At 39.5% G+C, this 21691-nt stretch overlaps 1 protein-coding gene across 8 annotated transcripts in view; it reads right to left on the bottom strand.

Annotated features, from left to right (window-relative positions):
* Nucleotides 1–21691, bottom strand: part of GREB1L (GREB1 like retinoic acid receptor coactivator) — a 131847-nt gene that overhangs the window by 29205 nt on the left and 80951 nt on the right. For 4 of the 8 annotated variants that reach the window (XM_059859026.1, XM_059859016.1, XM_059859035.1 and 1 more), the window contains 10 exons: nt 20595–20771; nt 18559–18696; nt 15238–15375; nt 13263–13400; nt 12810–12929; nt 11128–11265; nt 9165–9350; nt 3248–3574; nt 2263–2391; nt 1517–1651 (listed from right to left, as the gene is read on the bottom strand). In XM_059859026.1, the coding sequence (XP_059715009.1) occupies nt 1517–1651; nt 2263–2391; nt 3248–3574; nt 9165–9350; nt 11128–11265; nt 12810–12929; nt 13263–13400; nt 15238–15375; nt 18559–18696; nt 20595–20771 (1626 nt within the window). The remainder of the gene's footprint in view (nt 1–1516; nt 1652–2262; nt 2392–3247; nt 3575–9164; nt 9351–11127; nt 11266–12809; nt 12930–13262; nt 13401–15237; nt 15376–18558; nt 18697–20594; nt 20772–21691) is intronic. The other 4 variants (XM_059859054.1, XM_059859063.1, XM_059859072.1 and 1 more) reach the window with 2 other exon arrangements.

Raw genomic sequence — 21691 nt, 5'->3', positions numbered from 1 at the left:
ATAATAAAAAGCAGAGACAGAGAGGTACAAAGCTCTAATGTTCTTCTCAAACTCAGATTTATTTGGACTTAATGAACGTCAATATCACACTAGATGCAGAGAACTGACAGACTGAACAGAGCACTCATGTTTCCTCAAAATAAATCACGTTCCATTTTAGTATTTTCATTAGGTAAATTCTGTGTCCAACAATCCATGCTTCATTAACCACTTTTCAACTTGCAGATTACCAGATTAATTCCTATAATGGCATTACAGTGTTTTGTTTATGCCACTTTTACAACTGTATTGGTTTTACACAGGGACGTGTCTTCACGTGTGCATATGCCCATGTGATTATCTCCTGTTCAAATATGCCCATCTCAGCAGATCTGCTATGGAATAAAATGTCCCTCTCACTGCCTAGGAGACTTACTTCTTTATTTTTTTTTTTATTCAGGCAGTTTCTGAATAGGTTCAAGCACTGTACAGCTATATGTTAAGGACAAACCTAACTCAGAACAATTGTTTGAGAAAATATGAAGGTTTAAAAAAAAAGTACACTGTAAGAAGAAAAAAACCCCAGAATCTAAAGATCATTCTCCCTTCAAACTGATCCTCTGGGGAAGCTCAAGACTTGTACTTCTGAGGGTGCCAGAACAAAGTGCCTGGCAGTCCTTCTAGCTGGATCTCCTGATCCACGTGGAGACAATAAACCATCCTGCTTTCATTCAGATTTAACTCCAAATAGATGAATTTAAGTTAACCAGTATGAACCAAGAGCATACCTTTCTTTCACAGAAAAAAAAGCTTTATTGGAGCTTGAATTTGCTTTGATACTGGACCTGAAATAATCTCAGTGTTCACAACAGCTCACTGTATCTTTCGCCAGTATTGTGATATGAAAAGGAAAGTATGTTTAGAACTCTGAATAGCTAAATAATTCAGAAATTAGCAATTTTAGACAGGAAATCCTAGCTTACCTTTTGAACGTAATCATCTTATCACATGATGCTGAATAAGACACATCTCAGATCAACAAATTACAGATCACACTTGCCTAACACTTTCAGTCCAAGATCTTAAAACACATTCCCTGAAAGTTTAAGCCTCAGAGCACAAGTCTCTAATGCATAATACCAGGTAGGAGGACAGCTGAGGACATAGAAGGAGAACACAGTTCCTCTCTGCCATAAACTCAAGGTTGCATTCTTTTTCTCTGTGCAAAAAGATGAGATGAATGAACTCTGCCAGTGCTACAAAGAAACATCTTCTCTACTCTGCCTGATGCCTAACAGAAGATAACATGTTTTAGCTTAGAGAATATAAAAACATCAGGGAAAAAAATTTGCTGAAGGTTATTACAGAGATTTTCTGTCTGAGCAAGTGCTGTATTGCTACATTTAGCTGGCAGCATTAGTATTTTAAGGTTGGCACACTGACTGCAAATGTGCCCTCAGATTATCCTGAGGTGTATGCATTCTGATGTTTAACCAGCTACTCACTTCTTTCGTATCTTGTACATAATAAAAATTACCTGGTTCTTGTGTAGAAACCATGGCAATTGCCTCCTGAGATGACACACACTCGCTAACATCTCCATTAAAAGGAATAATGACACTTTCCCCTCGCTGCTGTAGCATCTTCTCCAGCAGCTTGTCCAGATCATCACCTAGATCAGAATGAGCAACACCAGGAAACCATTTCAGAGAAACATCATCAAATATTACATACAACCTGTTCTCACACAGCTCATGTCAAATCTGCACTCGGGCAAGGGACTGGGCATACAGAGAAGAGAAGGAGGGAGAATACTTTTCTCTATTATCTACTGATTTACCAATTGGATTAATTTTTTTTTAAAAAAGGAGCCACAGTTGTATAATTTTAGGTCCGTGGCTTTACAGCTGCTGGTGACATCTGATGATTACAAAGAAGCACACACTACAGAACAACCTCTAAAACCTAGCTAAAAGCACAAACTAGAAAACACTTGTGTTTCAAACCCATAAGTATGGGTTATGTAAGCATGACATGCCCTGCCATTACTTTCAACAGATGAGACAGGGTTAAAAATGTTTTGCCAAAGGGTTATGAACTGCCACCACACACGTAAAGGAGACAAGCACTCTTTTACACACAAGGAGGAGAGAAGAACAGAATGCCTCTCAATGGAGAGAGCAGAGCTGTATCCACGTGCATTTTAACTGCTGAACAGGAGACACACCAACCCTAATGACAATACTGTCTTGGCTAGAACTTCTGTTTCTTAGAATCACTCACCTAAAGATGTATTTTTGAAATGTGATGCCAGGAAACTCACTTTCCCTGTGATGAGCTCGTAACTGATCTCTTTTAAAAATTCACTGGTGGTAAGCATGCTCTCTGCAAGTGCCCGAGATTGATACTGACCTGGAGAAGAGAGGGGAAAAGAGAGAGAGCAAACCTTAATACAATTTATTGTCAACACAACCTCCTCATCCTAGAAGTCTGGGGCACTCTGATCTTCTGTCATGGATCTCCACTGCCTTTATCCAGTAGACTGGGAGAGCAGTCTCAGTCTACTTCATTAGTGACTGGAGAATTAGTTGATTTAACTAATTTTAGCAAGTTCTTTGCGATTGCACATCATTTTGCATACTCGTATGGCAAATGATACTAAAAATAAGTATTTGCACCTTAGAATAAATGGAGGATTCTGGATAAATAGGAAAAAAGTAATTATCCCGAGTGTGGGAGAAAAAAGATTTAAAAAGTAGAAAATTGCATTACTGATTTATCTGCCAACAAAGATGACTAGTCCAAGCTCATTTCCATCCAGACACACTCATTCACACACAGAGAGCACAGCCAGTCATCAGTGCAGAATAAAAAGGATAAAAATAAGGACAAAAAGGATGAAAAGCACATTCTGTTCTAAGCAGTCTGCAGAAGATCCTGCCATGTAAAATACCGCAGCTGTTACATGAAACAAAGACAAAGCAACTATTTTGTCACTGGGTCACTTCAAGATATTTTCTAAGGCAATCACACAAACAAAAAAGTCTCAGGCCTCTCAAGAAGTAGTAATGACCGGCATAAAGATACTTTTCTGTATCTTCACGGACTTCAGTACTCCAAGTCTTGCTGAAGATACAGTAAACTTTGGCATTGTGGTGCAACAATACAAAGGAGCATAAAAAGAACAAAAGGGATTTAAAAACCAGATCAACAACTCAAGAAAATGAATTTGGCATTGCCATTTGAAGCAGTCTGCAAATATACTCACCTAGAACCACTACACAGAATTCATTTCCTCTAATCTTGGATGCACAAATGGCAACTACATAATCTGGTAGCTTTTGCTGATGTTTCATTTCATTGAGAGACCTCAGGGTCTCCGAGATGCCCTCTGCCAGGGAATTCTGGGTGACAACCACGTGCACGAGATCCCGAGACACACTGGCGATTAACCTGGCAAGCCAAGGGAGTTGACCTGGTGACACAGAGATACACTGTGCACTCATTTGCAAGGATCTCTCCCTCAGAGTGAACTCCTGCATAGCTTTCAACATGATCTGCTCAAATTCTTCCCTCAGGGGTATCTGGTCAGGACCTACAATGCAAACAAACAAAGAGAAGAACAGTGTCTCACATAAAAATGTTATTGTACCAGGAATAATTACACGTCTGTCTTGATCTGACAAGCTCCTTCATCATATTTTTTATATTTTAAAATAACCACTTGCTACTCAGTGGATATGTACCCTCATAGCTCATTCTTGGTTTTTTATTTTAGAAGCCTTTCTCTTCCACCACTGCCTTTTTTTTCTTCTCCTCCAAACAATGAGGTATTACACCTCACTCCTAGCTTCAGCAACGGGTGGGACAAACAAGGGAGGGGGAAAATATGTGCCTTTTGCCTGGAAGAGAAGGGTTGAGCATGCAGCCATATGTTTTTGCAGCAGAAAACCAAAATGCTTATCCTTGTAGCCTAATCACAGCCATGCAGCCTGACAAAGCCTGTTAAGTGCTCTTTGTTTTGCTTTTTCTCATCCTGCATACTAATCAACTAAGCATAGATGCAAATAAACTTGTTTAACTTCTTCCTTAGCTTCATTAAATTAATTTAGCAAATCTGCAAGCACCTACCCTAAAGAAGAATATGCAACTTTAGATCTACATTCCCCAGACTCTGTCAACTGTACTGGAAAACAGAAATATAAGCCATCCTATCTTGGCATCAGTCCTCCAACTGAACTTCAATTAACATTCTGTTCAGTTAGCTTTGTCTCATTGTCAAAGATTTTCAGGAACAGTTAAAAACATTCATGAACACAGAGTAAAAAGTAACCATGGCTTATTTTGCAAAGATCTCATATCAGTGCCAGAGGAGGCAGCTTCACACTTCAGCATCTTGCTTTTCTTTGACTAAAGGAGGGCTTAAATATCAGAGAGATGTGAAATACTGGGTTTGGTTTTATGTTTTCTTTCAGGCCAGGAAACAGAAAGGTTGTGTGAGAAACAGGGTGTAGGTAAATAACCCACAGCAGAGAATCTGTAAAAACTGCCACCTGTTGTCATTTTTGCCTTTTTGAAAAGTAACATATGGAAAGTGCCACCATCCAATTACCATAGGATGGTAAGACAACTATAAACTTGTAAGAGCAAGGCTGTTTTCATTTTTGATGCAAACTGAAAAATTCTGAAGAGTCCAATTTAACACAGCATGGGCATAATTCTCTCTTTTAGAGTTCTCTTTTGGAAGACTTTCTTTTTCCTTCTAAAAAAGCATCACACATTCCAGGTCCTTGAAGACCTCAAAACTAAAAAAAAAAAACATAGACATATATCAGTAGAGAAGAATGTTCCTCTGCAGAAATAAAGTAACAAATGAAAATGATGCTACCCACTAGCAGAAATTAAAGCAAGCTTATGCTGATTGAGGGAGGCTACTTAAGAGATATGCTCTAAACACAAGGGTCATCATCATGAATCCAAGAAGATTAAAATAATGGTACAAATGGAAAAGCAGATTCCCAGTATGAAAATACACAGAATTTCACTCAGATTACTCATAAGAAAGTACAGCTGTCCAGAAAAATAATGGAACTAATATCAGATGAGATGTAAGACAAAATGATAGATATTGATTTTGATTGTGAATAGTTTCCTTAAAAAAATATCGATGCTAAAAGGGAATATATAGAAGCTTCTCTACAGAAATGAGCATGCAAATGATCATCTTGATTTCAAAAACAAAACTGCAAAATAAACAATATAATAAAATATCAATATCTGAGTTGCAGTCAGTTGGTGTCTGGTCACAAGTAGTGCCCCCCAGGGCTCAGTGTTTGGACCAGTCTGTTTAATATCTATATTGATGATACGGACAAGGGGGTTGAGTGAGATTGGCTCAGTTGGTCACAACACAGTGCTAACAATGCCAAGGTAGTACATTCAAACTCCACATGGGCCATTCCCTTAAGAGCTGGACTTGATGATCCTTATGGGTCCCTTTCAACTCCCAGTATTCAGTAATTCTGCATGAGAGCACCCTCAGGCAGCTTGCAGGTGACAGAGGGCAGGAAGGCGCTGCAGAGGGATCTGGACAGGCTGGATCAATGGGCTGAGGACAATGGTTTGAGATTCAACAGAACAAAGTGCCACGTCCTGCCCTTGGGTCACAGCAACCCCCAGCAGTGCAACAGGCTTGGGAAGAGTGGCTGGAGGCTGCCTGCTGGAAAAGCACCTGGGGATGTTGGTTGATGGCTGGCTGAGCATGAACCAGCACATGCCCAGGTGGCCAAGAAGGCCAATGCCTGACTTCCAGCAGAAATAGCATGGCCAGCAGGACCAGGGCAGGATCATCCCCCTGTACTCAGCACTGGTGAAGCCACACCTCGAGTCCTGTGTACAGTTCAGGGCCCCTCACTACAGGAAGGATGTTGAAGTGCTGGAGCATGTCCAAAGAAGGGCAGCAGAGCTGGGGAACACAAGTTCTGTGGGAAAAGGGAGCTGGGGTTGTTTAGAGAAAAAGAGGGTCAGGAGGACCTCATTGCTCTCTACCATTACTTGACAGGAGGCTGCAGCCAGGTGGGGATTGGTCTCTTCTCCTGGATAACAAGCAACAGGACAGATGGACACAGCCTCAAGTTGTGCCAGGGGAAGTTTAGATTGGACATTGGGATAAATTTCTTCACTGAAAGAGTGGTTAGGCATTGGAATAGGCTGCCCAGGGAAGTGGTGTATTCAGCATCCCTGAAGGCATTGAAAGATACATGGATGTGGCAGTTGGGGACATGGTTTAGTGGTGAACCTGGCAGTGCTGAGTTAGTGACTGATCTCACTGATCTTAAAGGTTTTTTCAACCTAAATGATTCAGTGCTGCTATGATTCTATTCTATTATTCTATACAGTTTAGGTCAATATATTCAAATGTCATCCATTTCTGGATGACACTCATTTCTGGGGAGGCAAACTTCAGGGTACAACCCACAGAGGCTACTTCTCCAACCACCCAAGACAGGAGAATTGCTGGAGAAAGCTCTTGCTTTTAGTTTCTGACTACCCCCTCCACTCAAAGCAAAGCCCTGCGAGAGCCTTGAGTCTGGATGTGCATTTGGACATTAAAACTACAAAACCCCTCTGGACGTCACAGCACACAAAATCTAGAGTCAAAATGACTCAAATGCACCACAACAATGCACAGAGAGAAAGGAGAATGATTCCAGAATCCTAAACAGGAGATACAACACAGGGTTCAGAAATCTTTTTCAACCAGAACACAGACCACCTTAGCACTGCATAGGCTGAGACTGTGTTTGTAGAAATGGCAGTGCAGTAGCAAAAAGCTGATGATTGCAAATGATGGAATGTAACCCATAGTGCAAATATGGGCATTCTGATATACAAAACCAAAGCCATTCTGTATAAAAACAAAGCTTGAGAACACTTCACCATGAATGCTGCCAAAGATAACAAGTGTGAAATCCGAGTAAGTCCTGGAGGTAGACTAAAAAAAAGCCACTTAAATCAAACACACTTCTTTATCTTTTTTAACTTATTCCTTTATCACAGTCAGTGGAATTTATTTATAGCCACGCTACAGCTCACAATCACAGGTTTAACTATGTATAGTCTTCCAAGAAGGTTTAAAGCATCAGATATGCATTTGTTTTTTTACTTTGATTTGTAATATCATCACGAGCTGCTCAGCTGATTTCTGAAAACACAACAGCATCATCCTACAATTAATGTCATAATTTCACAAGAACACTGACAGGAATTCTCAGCTATATCCTTTTTTTTCCAAAAAAGGAGCACTTCCACAGATAGTATTTTTATCATCCGTGATCACAGTCATCTGCAAATATATTTTATACAAGTAATGATATCATAAAAAAATTAGGCAAGACTCTCTTTCATGCTTTTGCCTGCTTTTTTATCTTTGTCTTTATCTTACTCTTTCGCAATATACTCTGGAGAAAAGAAAAACATTTTAGTCCTACTTTCTCAATTAAAAAAATAGGCTTACATGAATAAATTGTTAATTTATATGTGTATTGGTCTCTTCTTGTCAAAAACTTTTCAATCTGGCCGCCCTCCAATCATCTCTAATCTGCTTTGATTTAACAACATGGGACAAAGGCTACATCTTGGTGCAGCTGTCACAATTCCAACAGTTTAAAGTTTACAGCAGTATTCAAACCAGCAACATGTTTTGATCCCCTACTCTACAGAATGTTTTTACTTTTCTCCTCATTAGGCTCTTTCATCTTACAGTACTGGCACACGTCTCCACATAAGGTCAAATAGCAAACTATTCAGCTTTGCCCAGCTAAGAACAAAAGCCAAACTAAACACCTGCTAACAAGAGAACTGCTTTATGCTGAATCACAGTGCTCAGTGGACACAGTTCAGCTACAGAAGCTTTGCATGAAGCCTCCTCTAGTTTGCAGCAAGTATAGACTTGATGCATCCATCTAAAGTTAGACTTGCTCATGAAGCATGATTCACTGACTCACAGGTTTCAACAAATAGTTTATTTTTAACTGGAAAGGCTGTTATCAGCTGGCTACAAATTTGCAAGCTGCCTCTATCAATCCAGAATTGTGTGAAGCAGCTGGTTTTACCACGCATACTCTACAACTTTCCAATAAAGGTGAAAACCTCAAATAACAAATTTAGGCTCACTGAAAGAAGGTAACAGAAAAACATCCTGTAAAAAATTAAGAAACCCTTTGTCAGTTCTAACATGGCATCCAATAAACTAGTGAGGTAGAGAATGATAAACAAAGCCAACAGGTCACTTAGAGAGTATTACAACATGGAAAATGGTTTCCTTCCTGTCTCCTACAGAACTGCAGAGAAGTGTAAGCACTCATGGGTGAAACCTGCATATTCGGGGTTTGGAGCACATTTGGTCCCCAAATTGAAAGGTTATCAGCAGCTGTGCTGCTTTTGGAACACCTGCATACTTCATACCATTATGTATTACAGATGCACTGTGCTCTTCAAAAGTAACTTCACACTCCCCTATGAAAAGTGGCATCTTTTCAAATACAAAAGTTTGGGTGAGACTACCGTAGAAGTCTCCCAAAACTCTCCCATTTTTAACTTCTAAAACCTTGCTGCTACCACTGCTCTTTTTATTCTAAGGTAGGGAAAATGACTGGACCTACAATAAGAGAAAAAAAATGTGGCTTACTGGTTTGCTCTCAAACTTGCAAAAAGTCCATTTCAAAAACATTTACAAGAATGAGATATTCACTGAATCTCTTAGTCTGAATAACAAATGTGGTTTTCATGTAAACAGTGCTGTCACCAAAACAATGACAACCATCACACATCTGCCAGCATTTGTCACAAAACTGAATAAAACAGACCAAGTGTCCTTAGAAAGGGCTGTGATAACTGATGGTTTGATACCCTAAGAAAATGAGTTATCTGCATTGCAAATCCATTTCACAAAGGTGACCTGGTCAATCCCCATATGGAGAGTAGAAGCAGCATCAGCCTTTAAATTCACTTCACTTCTTCCGTTTCAGGAGCAAAGTGGCTAAGTCACACACACTAGATGGAGCCACTTGCCTCTTCCAGCCACAAAAGCAGCCAGAAAACTGATCCTAAAAGGGACATAAAGGAGGCATGAAGAAAAAAAGACAGTGTCTAATAAAACCAAGTACTTATGACAAATTGCTTACCTAGCTGGACAAGATACTGAATAGTTAAAAGTATCATATTCTCCACACTTAGCAGCTGACTGCTGGACAAACCCAAGAGATCCAAATCCTTGTTTTCCAGCTGTGGAATCTTGTAGCAGTTCACCAGCAAGGGACTTACAACAATATCACCAACATTTCCATAGAAATAAGGTAAAGTGCCATAGCCTATGATAAAACAAACAAAACCCCCACAGAAATTCATAAAATTTGCCATTACAAGAAATCTTGCACAATAATACATTTCCAAATGTCTTCTTAAAGCTGTCTGGAAAAATACATTGCACCAATGACTATTCCTAGCATTATAATAGCTTAAAAAACAAATTGTAGTCCAGGGATCCTCTGCTGTGTTTTACAACAAGCGATCACATACATTTGCAAGAACTAACATTAACTGCTTGATATCCAGCAGGGTAATAACTATTAATATTCTCATCTGTATTTGGATAACATCTGTTTGGGTCTTACCCTGACCTTTAAATACAGATTCTACATAATATAGTGTACAAAGAAGAAAAATCAATGAAAGCAAAAGTACATTGATCTTAACATTATAAAAGCAGCATAAGTCACATTAGCATTGATTCAGACACTGTGGTATTGCTTGATTGATTTCACTTTTTTTGCCACCTCCCCATTCTGTTTTCATAAACAGGTAAAATAAACATTGACAACTAAACATGCCATTCTGTAAGGTAAAGCACATGAGCACAGGCTAACTCCTCTTTTACTTCAGAATGTTTTTCATTTCAAAAGAAGCATTTCCACAGAGATTTTGCCAAATCCATCCTTTTGGGTACATCTGGTTCTGTACTATTAATAGGGCGCTGTTTCTCAGGGCCACTAACGTTTAGCCTAACTGAGGACTTAATGGCAGCTCTCCAAGAGCCTAAGGGCTGCATTCAATTTGCACTTAAGCTGATGGCTGTAGGCACCCTCATCTTTAATAAGGAAGTGTTTCTCTGAAAACCATTAGAGCACCACGTTAGAGCTTTATAATCGGCTTCCAGAAAACAACGCTAAGCAAAACAAACCAGAAGCATAACCCTATCCTTGACAGATTTACTGGTGTACATGGCCCTGTTAATTCTCCTGGAGCTGTGTGTATTAAAATTATCTGTGCAAGTCAGGACTTGGAGATCTTCTCCATTCCTTTGGGGTAAATTATTCCACAGACTGTATTGACAAGCATGATCTGTTGACACTGAAGCTACTTTTAATGACCAACTATACTATATTGAACCTAAATAAAATTTAGAGTGAAAAAAAAAGTCACTCATCAAAATTTTGGCAGCACGAGCTGACCCATCTATTTTAATGTATTATGCCCAAATAGCTCAGGTTGAAAGGCATATTCACATTAAAAGTCATACTCTTAAAGCAATGTCTTTCTAAGGGTTAACAAAGTATTTCATACAACTAAAGGATTTTAAATGCCTGAAGCCTGATCTGTTATCTCAATTGCTTACAAGAACTATGGACTATAAATGACAAAAAGTTAGTATGATTTACTTCTGTTTAGTCAGTGCAAATCAATTTTCTGGTTCTCACATAGAATTCTGGGGCTTCAAGATTTGAACTATAAATGCTGCAGGAAATATTTGTTTGGTTTATAAGTTGTTTATACTGGAAAGCTATTTTCATCACTTGGAAATTGTTCTCTTCTTGGGTTTTACAAAAATCTTATTTGTATAAAACTTAGATTTGGCCAGTGGTTCTGCATAAATTTGACCTAGTGGTGACCTGTTTGCAAATCAGGTTCTCCAGAAATCGCCTGACACTCAGTTTTAAATATTGAGCAACTAAAGGAAACTATCTGTGACAAACCAACTTGGTATTGTACTAAATGCCAGAACCAACAAAAAGAAATAAACCCCCCTTTGTCCTGGGGAGTGTGTATTAGTACAACATGCAGCATTTGAGTCCCCAGTGTAAGACTTACCTATCAGAATCACTGGTCTGACTCCCGAGTTATTCAGCAGGTTTTCAGGAACTATTACAGTCTCCCCTGCTGGGAGGGGTTGAGGCTGTAAAATTCCAGTTAACATGGATTGAGGAACTGGGACTGACAAAAGAGGCTCTATAAAATAAAGAAAAGAGAGACTTCCATTACTAAAAGGCTCATACTGTGAATTGGCCTTATGAACAAATAAGAAAAAAATTACTGTAAATCACTAACTGTAATAAAATTCAAAAGGTCTCTGCATTTCCTGCTATAGTTTTAAGTAATTTAAATGAAGAGCCTATATCCTCCTGTAGCCCCATCCCTAAAACAAAACTTTTTCTGGCTACTGTATTGTTGGTGAGAATGAGAGAGCAAAACACTGGTTTGAATATGCATCTTTAAACAAAGCCAAGTACTAAGCCAAAAGGCCACCCCCCAATAGTGCCTCTCAATACAAGGGAAGAAACTGCTTCAACTTCTGACCTAGAATATATGTAGATAAGAAAAATAAAAGCAGGCCAAAATCTCAGAGTTGCCCTTTGATAGTTGCTACAAGGATAAAAATCAGGCTTTACTCATGAAAGAGCAGTGGCAGCTTTCATAAATAAAGGAAACCAAGTGCAAGAATTTTGTAATCTGTAATCAGGTTTCAGAGTAAGGCCTGCTTCACAAGTTACTTAGGCTCCGTTTGGTGGTTTGCCTCCACTTTTTCAAACCATGCCATCAAGAGAAAAACATCGAAGGCAGGATGAATGAATGCATACGTTTTACCAGGGTAAATGGTTTATCCAACAGAAAAAAGTACTACTAAAGACTCATAGCAAATGGAGTACACAAGAGAGGTAGCAGATTAGTGGAGACAAACTCAACAAACAGGGGAGATTGCCTTATATCATGTCTCTTGTGCATATTGATGAATGGCACTTTTCATTCCTTTGATGCTTATTCTCTCACTCTATAAAGAGAAGAATAAATAACTCTTTATTCCCCTTTAGAAAATATGCTAAATCTCACAACTGAAAAGTACTCAAATAGTGAACAGTTTTATTAACAGTTATAAATAAAGAGTTATCTACATGGATATACATCAGAATTCGTAACTTATTCTATTTCATGTCATGATGATAAACTCCTACAGCTTTTCCATGCACAACTAGCATTTGGCCTCACTTTCTGCTTTTAACTGAAGATCACCTAGCGTATCACTATCAGTGTCCTTTGTTAGGCCAAAATTATATAAAGCTGTTTTTCCCATGCAGAAACAGAGTGTACGGGTTCTGTAGCATCCCACACCAGACTGAGACACAACAGTCAAGGTGAATGCTAATGAAAAATCCTTGAAATATGTTCATATATCCATACACCTGCACAATTTTAGAACATATGAGTTACAGTTGGGGGAACCATGGATTTCTTTTAGCTTTATATTTTTAACAATATGATTTGCCTCTTCCTTTCCTCTCTCTCCCCCTGAAGTTTTACTTCCCCTGTGTCGCATCTTAGATTACAACAACCAGGAGCAAGCAATCCTGTGTTTTTTTGGGGGCATGGTGTGCTGAAATACTTTGACAAGATCAGTTATGTTTGCTGTGCAACACGTGAGAGGTGCAGCACAGGGCTGCTGGGCTGGCTGAGCTCACGTTTTAACAAATGAAATCTTGGCGTCATTCAAGTTTTACCTGTTCTTGTCGCAGGCCGGATCGTAGGAACAGGTACTGCTAAACCAGGAGGTGGGACTGGGGACCCCGGGGACCATCCTCGGTGGCGTTTCTTTGGTGGTCCAGAACTGGACATGGATGCTGGAAGGAAAGCAAAAATTAATTCTAAACCCTGTCCTCCCAAATGACCAAATTCCAGCCCACCCTCCATTTCCCACCGGTGTTGAGCGGGTATCACATCGCAGAGCACCAGAGGCTCATACCTAGACTTACATAAAACCAGACTGTGATGTGAAAAACATTGTTATCTGTGTTAAAATGTCCAGCATTATCATTAATGCCATGCCAAAAAGCAAATGGATCTGTAAAGACTGAACAGTAGGAGCAGCTACAGTCGGAAGAAGAACAAAATCACAAATTCCAAGCTCACCATCCAATGCAGCTTAGAATAAAAAACAGAGAGGTTTTCTTTACCTTGATCTCCAGCTGCACAGCCAGGACTTGGAGATGTCGAGTGAGGCATTGGCCGAGAGACTGCAGTACTCAATGCATTATTTCTTCCTCCATTAGTGTTTCCATTAGCAACATCCGTGGCACGCAGTGAAAGAGGAGCTGGGTATAATAAAATACAGAGTGAGTGGCTTGAGACAATCTTGAAAACAAACAAATAAAATAATACAGAATAATAAAAGAACAGGGCAAGATGCGTGACTGAAAAAAACCCATACTCCAGGGAAAGCATGAAATGTACTCGGCAGAGAAACATTCAGATTGCAAAATCCAAGCCTTAAAAGGGGTGTCCAGATTTCAAGGTGAGAAGGGATAGGTGGAAGAAAAAATGCAAAGAAAGCCCCACCAAAATACAATAAAAAATTACACACACACACAAAATTATTGCGAAGTTTGTGACTTATTTTCTTACACAGTGAAATTTTTTTAAAACATACATCACGAATTCAGTTTGGAAAGATTTCTAAGCCACAAGTGGCTTAGAAATTTTCCCCCAGTCATCCCTATGCTATGCACAGTAATTCATTACAGGGCTCTCATCTAAAGCCTTAGCAAAGGACACTGGGCAGGGGAAGACAGAGCAGTTTGCTGCAAAGTGTACATGGCCTGAGCACTACTGAGGCAAACCATGCTAATTTTGCTACCTCTGCTTAAGGTGATTCTCCAGTCCCAGCAAGCCTGACACTCTGGCAGGACCTGCTATATCCACAACAGATGATCAGCAGAAGTTACCATCACTCATTGTTCTCATTCTTTATCAGAACACAGTTTTTGCAGAAGAAAAAAAAATGGCATAAACTGCCAAAATGGAAGCCAGTGGAAACTCCAGTTCCTTGCTAGTATCAGCCAGCTTCACAAGGATTTAGCTCCCAAGAACACATTCCAGGAGCACCACCAGGAGATGGTGCAGCAGCTTGCTGATGGCAGCTGCAACTGGAAGTGTTAGAGATGTAACTTAAAACAATGCAACTCCCCAGCTGCAGACATCCAAATAAATTCTGGTACAATTGCCAATTACAAAACATTAATAAATTCACTTGCCCATTGTAAGCTCCTCATTTCTACTCTGAGTCAACAATTGTGTATGGGTAGATATGGTGAGCATGGGTCAGTTAAAGTGGTTGAAAAGCTGGGAAGAAATTTCAGTGCAAAATAAAATCACACAAGTAGGGTGGGGGAAAGGTATTTTGCACAAAAAACTGTTAATGATTTATGAGATAAAACATAATTGTATTATGTACCATAACCAATACCATGTTGTGTTAAATAGCAGATGTAATACATCATGTATAAAATTATATATATATATATATATGTTCATGTGCATATATAAACCAAATGAATAGATATATTTTCTTATTCAAGCATACTGTCCTGCAATAAGCGCGATGATTTCTTTTTTATTGCTCAAAGATGAACCACCTAAAGTAAAAAACAATCAGATTATTCCAACAGAGTGTCAGTGTGGGACTTAGATGTCACAGTTGAGGGTTACAATTTATTAAAGACACAATACAGAAATAAGCTATTAAAATGGCAGATATATTAAAACTCCTTAAAATGAGACTAAATTCCACCACATGTATGTGGAGGAACTATAATTGTTAGAAATGCAGAACTGCACACAAGTCTCAATTACTGAGGCAGGAATCAGAGTGATATCAAGAGGTGACAATTATGCTCTCTTCCAGTTAGGAAGTGCAGAGAGACATATCACTGCACTCCTACCAGGATGTTAAATCTGAAGGCCAAGGTGTGGCTTGGGGACAGTACCAACTGCAAAAATTTCTGTGCCAAAGACTGCAAGAATATGAGAGTTCTGGAGAATGCTAGTGAATGCTTTCCTTTCCCATTTCCACCAAAAAACCCACTCTCTTTTCTTGGCTGTTAAGCTGATGATTCCCTTGGCTCTCAGAGGTTTTGGAAAGCAAAGCCATACCTGCAGCAAATGTCTTTCCTACGAGCTGTACTGACAGAGCCAGAGGTTTCACAATGTTCTTGTTCCGGGATGGATCCTGTGTTCCACTTAAGTTAACAGCAGCAGAAGATGATTTTGCTGGACTGAACACTGAAGAATCTGAGAATATAAGTTGTTTAATTAATGATTAAAATTTATATATATACATTTATATAATTTTTATTACATACACATTTATCAAAACTCATCTCTGCATAAATTACAAAGATTTTTTTTTTATACTCCTAAGAAATTACCATGTATCTTTCAGGAGTTTTAACAATCATTTAACTGGGTGTTCCTATAGAATATTATAATCTACTGAACCCACGACTGATCTCTTCCACAATATTTTGCACTCACACACACTGAAAAAATATTTTAACTGTAGAAAGGGTTATCTCATTACTCCTCAAAATAGCCTCATGGGATAGGCAAGTAAATGCAGATTTCTCATGGTTCACATGAGGAAGCTAAGACGAAGAGCTTATGGAACTTGCAGCCAGCAAGCTCAGGGAATAAGCACTGGAATAAGTTACCTAAAAGAGGTTGTGGAATCTCCATCACCTGAGATTTTTCAACAAGAAGCTACTGAATCTCTGTCAGACACAACTAAGCTTGACTAAGGACAGAAAAAACCAACCCCAAAAAGATAGCCTCCTGACAGCACTACTGTCTATAGAACTATAAAAAGCCTATGCCCATTTATAAATCTGGGTAAAAAATTAAGGGCATTTGAGACCAAACTTTTTGCATCAATTAACAAACTTCATGGAGCACTTTACCAAGGCTAAAATTGATAAATCTTATTTTGAAGAAGAATAAACTGAAGAACAAACAAATTTGAATATTTGCCCAGTATAAAACTGATTCCAAACCTCTCAGCACGTAAGTCCCTTTAACATCAGGCATTTCATAGTTGCAATTTACTTCAAGAAAAAATTGGCATTCAGATGCTGATACACTGGCAAATCCAAACTTATAACCAGAGTGAAAGAATATTAACTCAGCATCAGTCCAGAAAGTAGTTTGCAACAAGTAGGCAAAGGAGGCTAAGTTCACCTACAGATGTCCCCGCAAAATAGCCAGCTAAAGAAAACAGAAGACAAAGACCAACTTGATCTGCCAAACACATTCACCCTCAGGCCACACACCATTTGGTGGAGGAGGGTGGGAGGAAGCTCTTCTTTGCCAGACAGAGTAACTGACATGAAGAACTAACACAGAAGTCGCTGCTGCTGCTGCTGCCCCACCAGAAAATCTCGTCCATGCTCATAGGAAATACTCTGAATGGCTAACAAAATAGACCACCAGGTCAGGCCCTTGGAGGGAGACACTGGTCTGCCATTAAGTATGATGTTACAAATATGTAGTGTTAAAGTTTCTTTAAAGTAAACTGTCCAGAAGCTTTGGGGGTTATTTTTTGTCCCCCATCTCTAACTGTAATACATTTTCTTGAAATTTTATCTGTGAATGTGGGTGTGGCTGGTATATGTTTAAACACCACTCTGTTACCTAATCAGGATTTATAGTTATTAAAATACCAGTTATTAAAATTCTTCATCTTTCTCTTCTAAAGGCATGTTTAGTTGCTTAACACGTGAAATGAATTTTCCCCTCAAGTGTCTGCCCAAAACCATATTTTTGATACTGTCTGCCCATATGTTGTAGAACTCAGAGACTGAACTGCTCATCAGAAACATTTACACAACTTTTAAAGAAAAAAAGGGATGTGAGTTGATGATGAGCTGAAAACAATTTCAGAAAACAACCTGCTAGTAAGTAGTCCTTTTTTAAAAACAACCTAGAAGCAAACTCCAGTAGAAAGAGCTAGGCAGAATCTAGAAGAGAAAAAGCCAGAAAAGCCCCACATCATAGGTGACACATGAGAATTTATGCCACTGAATAAAAGGTGCTCTCCCCCCTTCTCCCAGTCACAGGGGACTCATGTGTCTGTATGTGGCATTATCTTCCCTAGGAGATAACAGTAGAAGGAGATGAAAAGGTTTTGACGAGCATGACCTGGGAGAACAAACAGTGACACACAGAAACACCGAGCAGACTGAAAACGGCAGGGAGTGATAAGGAGAAAGCCCTATATAAAAGGTGTATCTATTAACTTGGCAGATACAATAGAAGACAAAGCTGTGTAAATATTAGAATGCTTGTTGCTCCAAATAAACAGGTTCTCATGCATCTGCACAGCTCTCATGCCTGGATCTGGAAGCCAAGGGATCATGCAATGAAATGCAGATGTGTTTTAACCACACTGTCATTTAATTTTACCCAAAGCACTTTGCTTCCTCAACAGAGACAGGGGCAACCACCTAAGAGAAGTGCCTCTGGAAATACTAATCAGTGATTATAGTCTCATATGAATGCCCATGTTCAGCTTTTGTTTATTACTCCCTTTGACAAACTTTTGAGGTGTAAAAATGATTTTAACCATCTTGCTTTCTATCTGCATTTCATACTCTTTAAAGAAACGTGGTTTTGGACATTCACATCAATTAATAGCAACAAGCCATTTTCTCTTGTTTTTAATTTTTCAAGAAATAGCACAAACAGGCACAAAAACATACAACAGCATAGATGAAGCTGCAATAAAGCAATGAGGAAGAAAGCTCAAACAAAAGCACTTTGTCTACTTGCAATAAATAAATAGATACATGATATTAAGATGCTGCTTCTTTGTCAGTCAATGCCTATTTGATTTTTATATTTTCTCCTTATCTGAGGATATCATTAATAGCTTTCTAGAATAGTTGTGAGAGACCTGTTAGCTCACATAACAAAAACCCACTGTATGCATACGGGGAAATTGCAACTCCAAGTACACCTTTGCCTGCAATAAAATTTAAATAAATAAAGAAATTAGCAAGTAAATAAAATAACATCTGGTCCCCTCTCCCTAAAAGGAGATTATTCTTCTTTTCCAGACAAATAGCCTAGTTTATAGACTAAGCAAACACTTCCCTACAAATATGTAATTGAAGTTTTTTGAGATGCACAAAAAAAATTAATGAAACGAAGAGGTTTCAACAAGAAGGCACAGAATCAAATAAATTAATCAAAAGACCACTTAATGCTTTTACATCAGTTGTTGTTTTGAGACTAATCTAACCTTCAGCCTCACCTGGGTCTTAATCTTTGCCAAAGCAAATTTTGAAAGGCATCCTCTCCAGTGTAATCTACACATGGCTCAAGGTAAATACCCAGTTGTTTACAGCATCCCTGACCCACCGGTGGCTGAGGTAACTTACCACCCCCAATGGTTATCTTTACAGCACTTTCAGCTCCTACCTGTCTGAGTGAACCCTGATTTGTATCCATTAGCTGATCCACCCTCGGGGGTCGCGGACGGTGACACCGAAGGATTTGGTTTAGCAGAGAGGCTAGCAGCAGATGATTGCCTGCTTCTACATTCTGCAAATGAAGCAGCTACAGTACATATTAACAAGGCCTCCTCCCAGCAGCAAAGTTCAGCAACGCGGCGGCGAAAGGCGACAAAATGTTAAGAGCATACACAGAGCACGCACAACAAACAGCGGCAAATGGCAGCATCCAACGAAAATACGGACTCGCAGTTTTGTCAACTTTGTCTTCTAATTAAGAAAACCTCCCTGGGGGCCACTCAGGGGGCCAGGCAAATACAGAGCAGATGCTGCAAAATGGCAAGAGCCCTCGGATCACGGCTTCCAAGAGATTTGAAGGTATTGGACATGTCCCAGAAAATACTCAGCGACTTCTGTGGCACAACCTGTATACAAACCGTCACATGTCGCCCTTTAAAAGGAGAAATTGTGCTGAAACCCAGATTTTTAATATGCTTCCACAAACCTTCAGCGAGATCTCAGCGCTGTTAGTGTCTAGATGAAAACTGAGTTGAGGGAGGAGAAAGTCACCTTGAAAATCACATATTAATCAACTTTTAAAACTGAGATCTAATCAGGATTTGTTTTAGGAGAAGGGTTTAAATGCTTAAAAGCACTCTTCTTCTAATTAGACCTATAATCTAAGTGAAGAGTGAAAGGTTATCAGAAGGATGGCAGCAATATGGGGATAGGTCTTATCAAAATAATGCCCATGAGGTTGACTTTTGGTTGATTTTCTGAACTTTCATGGGTGCTCAGAACACTTGCAATCAGCATAAAACCAAAAGTGGAACCAGTATCTGCTTCTTCCACAAGTGCATTTACTCCTGACTGCATTTACCAGGACACAGACCAACTCCAACTGCATGAGCATCAGGGAGGGGTTTCAGAAAAAAAATTCCAGAAGTAAAATAAGGCTTCCTTTGTCTTCATTTGGAATTTCACTACCAAATTAAATATTTGTGTCATTTTTGTGAAAAAATGCTGTTGAAAAGCCACATGCACCCTAAAGCAGTAGTTAATTATCCTTGTAACAGAGAAAAGCAGCTGAAGCCAGGATCCTTTTGAACCACAAACTGATACAAACTATAATCACTCATACAGCCCGGTGATAACCATCTCTTTCTGGTGGCATGCTGCTATTCACATGAGGATGTGACTCCTCAGATGTCTGTCAGTTCTCCTGCAGAGCTTCCCCTCTCCCACATCAACTTTTTGGAACAACAGGGACCAGATCAAACTGTCTTCACTGAGTGAGACCACTGATGAAAAGGTCAGGTAGTCTGCACATAAACCAACCTGGCAGACAGTGAGTGGGTAAACCACTCTTTCCTTGAGTCCTTGCATGGTTCTAGCTCCAAAAACCTGCATCCTCCAATAAGAGACCCCATGGCTATCTGGCCTTGAGGCCACAAATGCACCCTCTTGTAGCACATACTATCCCACGGGCTGCTCTGGTAGAGGGTAAGACCAAGTGTAAAACACTGCAAACGGCAGGAGCATCCCAGTCTTTTCTTTCCCTGAGATCAGTGCCCTGAGCTTTCTTAATCTTACAGCATGCTAGCTATCCTCAGGCATGAGACAGATTGGATTGCACCTGCAAAGACGAGTATCAGTGGAAAACCAATGCTGCAGCCCTGGCTGTGTGCTTTGGGCACATAAAAGAATCATCAGACTGAGTAGCCTCTTTTTTTCTACCAAGATGACTGCACACTCTAAAACAGGAAGATCTAGGGCTGCCACCAAAAGTATGGGGAGATCAAAGAAGAGGGTTTACAGTCACATGGTTATTATCAAGACTTTAACTTCTTTGGCAAAATCCAAACTTCAGTGAAATCAGTGAGAATTCTCCCTTCAAGCAGTTACTTTTGAATGCATACATTTTCAACAGCAACTTTCAATTTTTCATTCAACATCACCCTTAGCAGCATAAAACACCCCTAATTGAATGGGCACCTTTATTACCTTTCCAGCAAATAAGGGGTCCCTTTGACAGTACACCTTGGGAGCTTCTTACTAGGTAGTACTTTAAGTGCTTCTGCTTCTTTGGCTGAGTGGTTAATTTCAGGTTGATATGATTGGAAAACTCTGTGAAGTACCGAAATCCTCTTTCTCCACAGCCTATACAGTTCCCAGAAAATCCTGGAAGAACAAAGCAGAAGATACACCAACAGATTAAATGTCTTGTACTGTCTGCTAGGCCATCTAAACCTACCTGCACATCCAGTTCCAGGGGACTGCAGGCCTCCAGCCAGCCAGCCAGCTTCTGTGTGTGTCAGTCTTAGCTCTTCTGAAACTCCTACATCTCTTTGGGACCTACCACCAGTTTTCCACTCTACAAAGTGCAGAGAAGAATAACTGCTTGACAAGGGTAGAACTATGTTGCCACACTAGGAAATTTCCATGAGGAATTAAAAAAAAAAAAAAAAAGCCATTTTTTCTATATTAAAAAACCATGGGCTCCAAACTGCAGACATCTCTCTCAAAACAGTGGCTAATTCATCAGAGCAATTTCATATGACTGAAATTAACATCAAATAAATTTTCCCTGAGGCTTCTTACACAAAATACTTTCCAAGTAAGCTGAACCTTACATTTTATTACAGTCTTGAAAGCAATCACTTGATATCAGGATTTGCATGGCTAGAGTTAGGAGTGCTTCAAAATACTTTAAAAAACCTACACCTTTTCAAGAAAGTAACCACTTCAGTGACAACGACTGTTTTTCTGCAACATTCCCAACAAGGTTTCACAGAAAGGGGTGAAATTTTGAGTTGAGGTCTGGAGGATATGATCCAGACTAAGAATTATCAGCAGCCTTGATTTCCAGTGCCATTCACAGCTATGTCAATGGGAATCTGGCATAATGATGGCACCAGTGCAACATTTCACAGAACAAAGCACAGGGTATGTTCTGAAATGGGTCTGCCTTAAAATCTTTGTTGTTTGAATCAGCCCTCTATTATCTAATGCTGAACAATTAAGCCCTGTTGTCTTACTTGTCATGCCCCTTATCCCTGAACTGCTTTCAACCCTTAATGAAACAGATTTTCTATGGAATA

The sequence above is a fragment of the Haemorhous mexicanus genome, chromosome 1 (assembly GCF_027477595.1).
Source record: "Haemorhous mexicanus isolate bHaeMex1 chromosome 1, bHaeMex1.pri, whole genome shotgun sequence".
In the NCBI taxonomy this organism is placed as follows: Eukaryota; Metazoa; Chordata; class Aves; order Passeriformes; family Fringillidae; genus Haemorhous; species Haemorhous mexicanus.
This window is presented reverse-complemented; position numbering and strand designations above follow the sequence as displayed.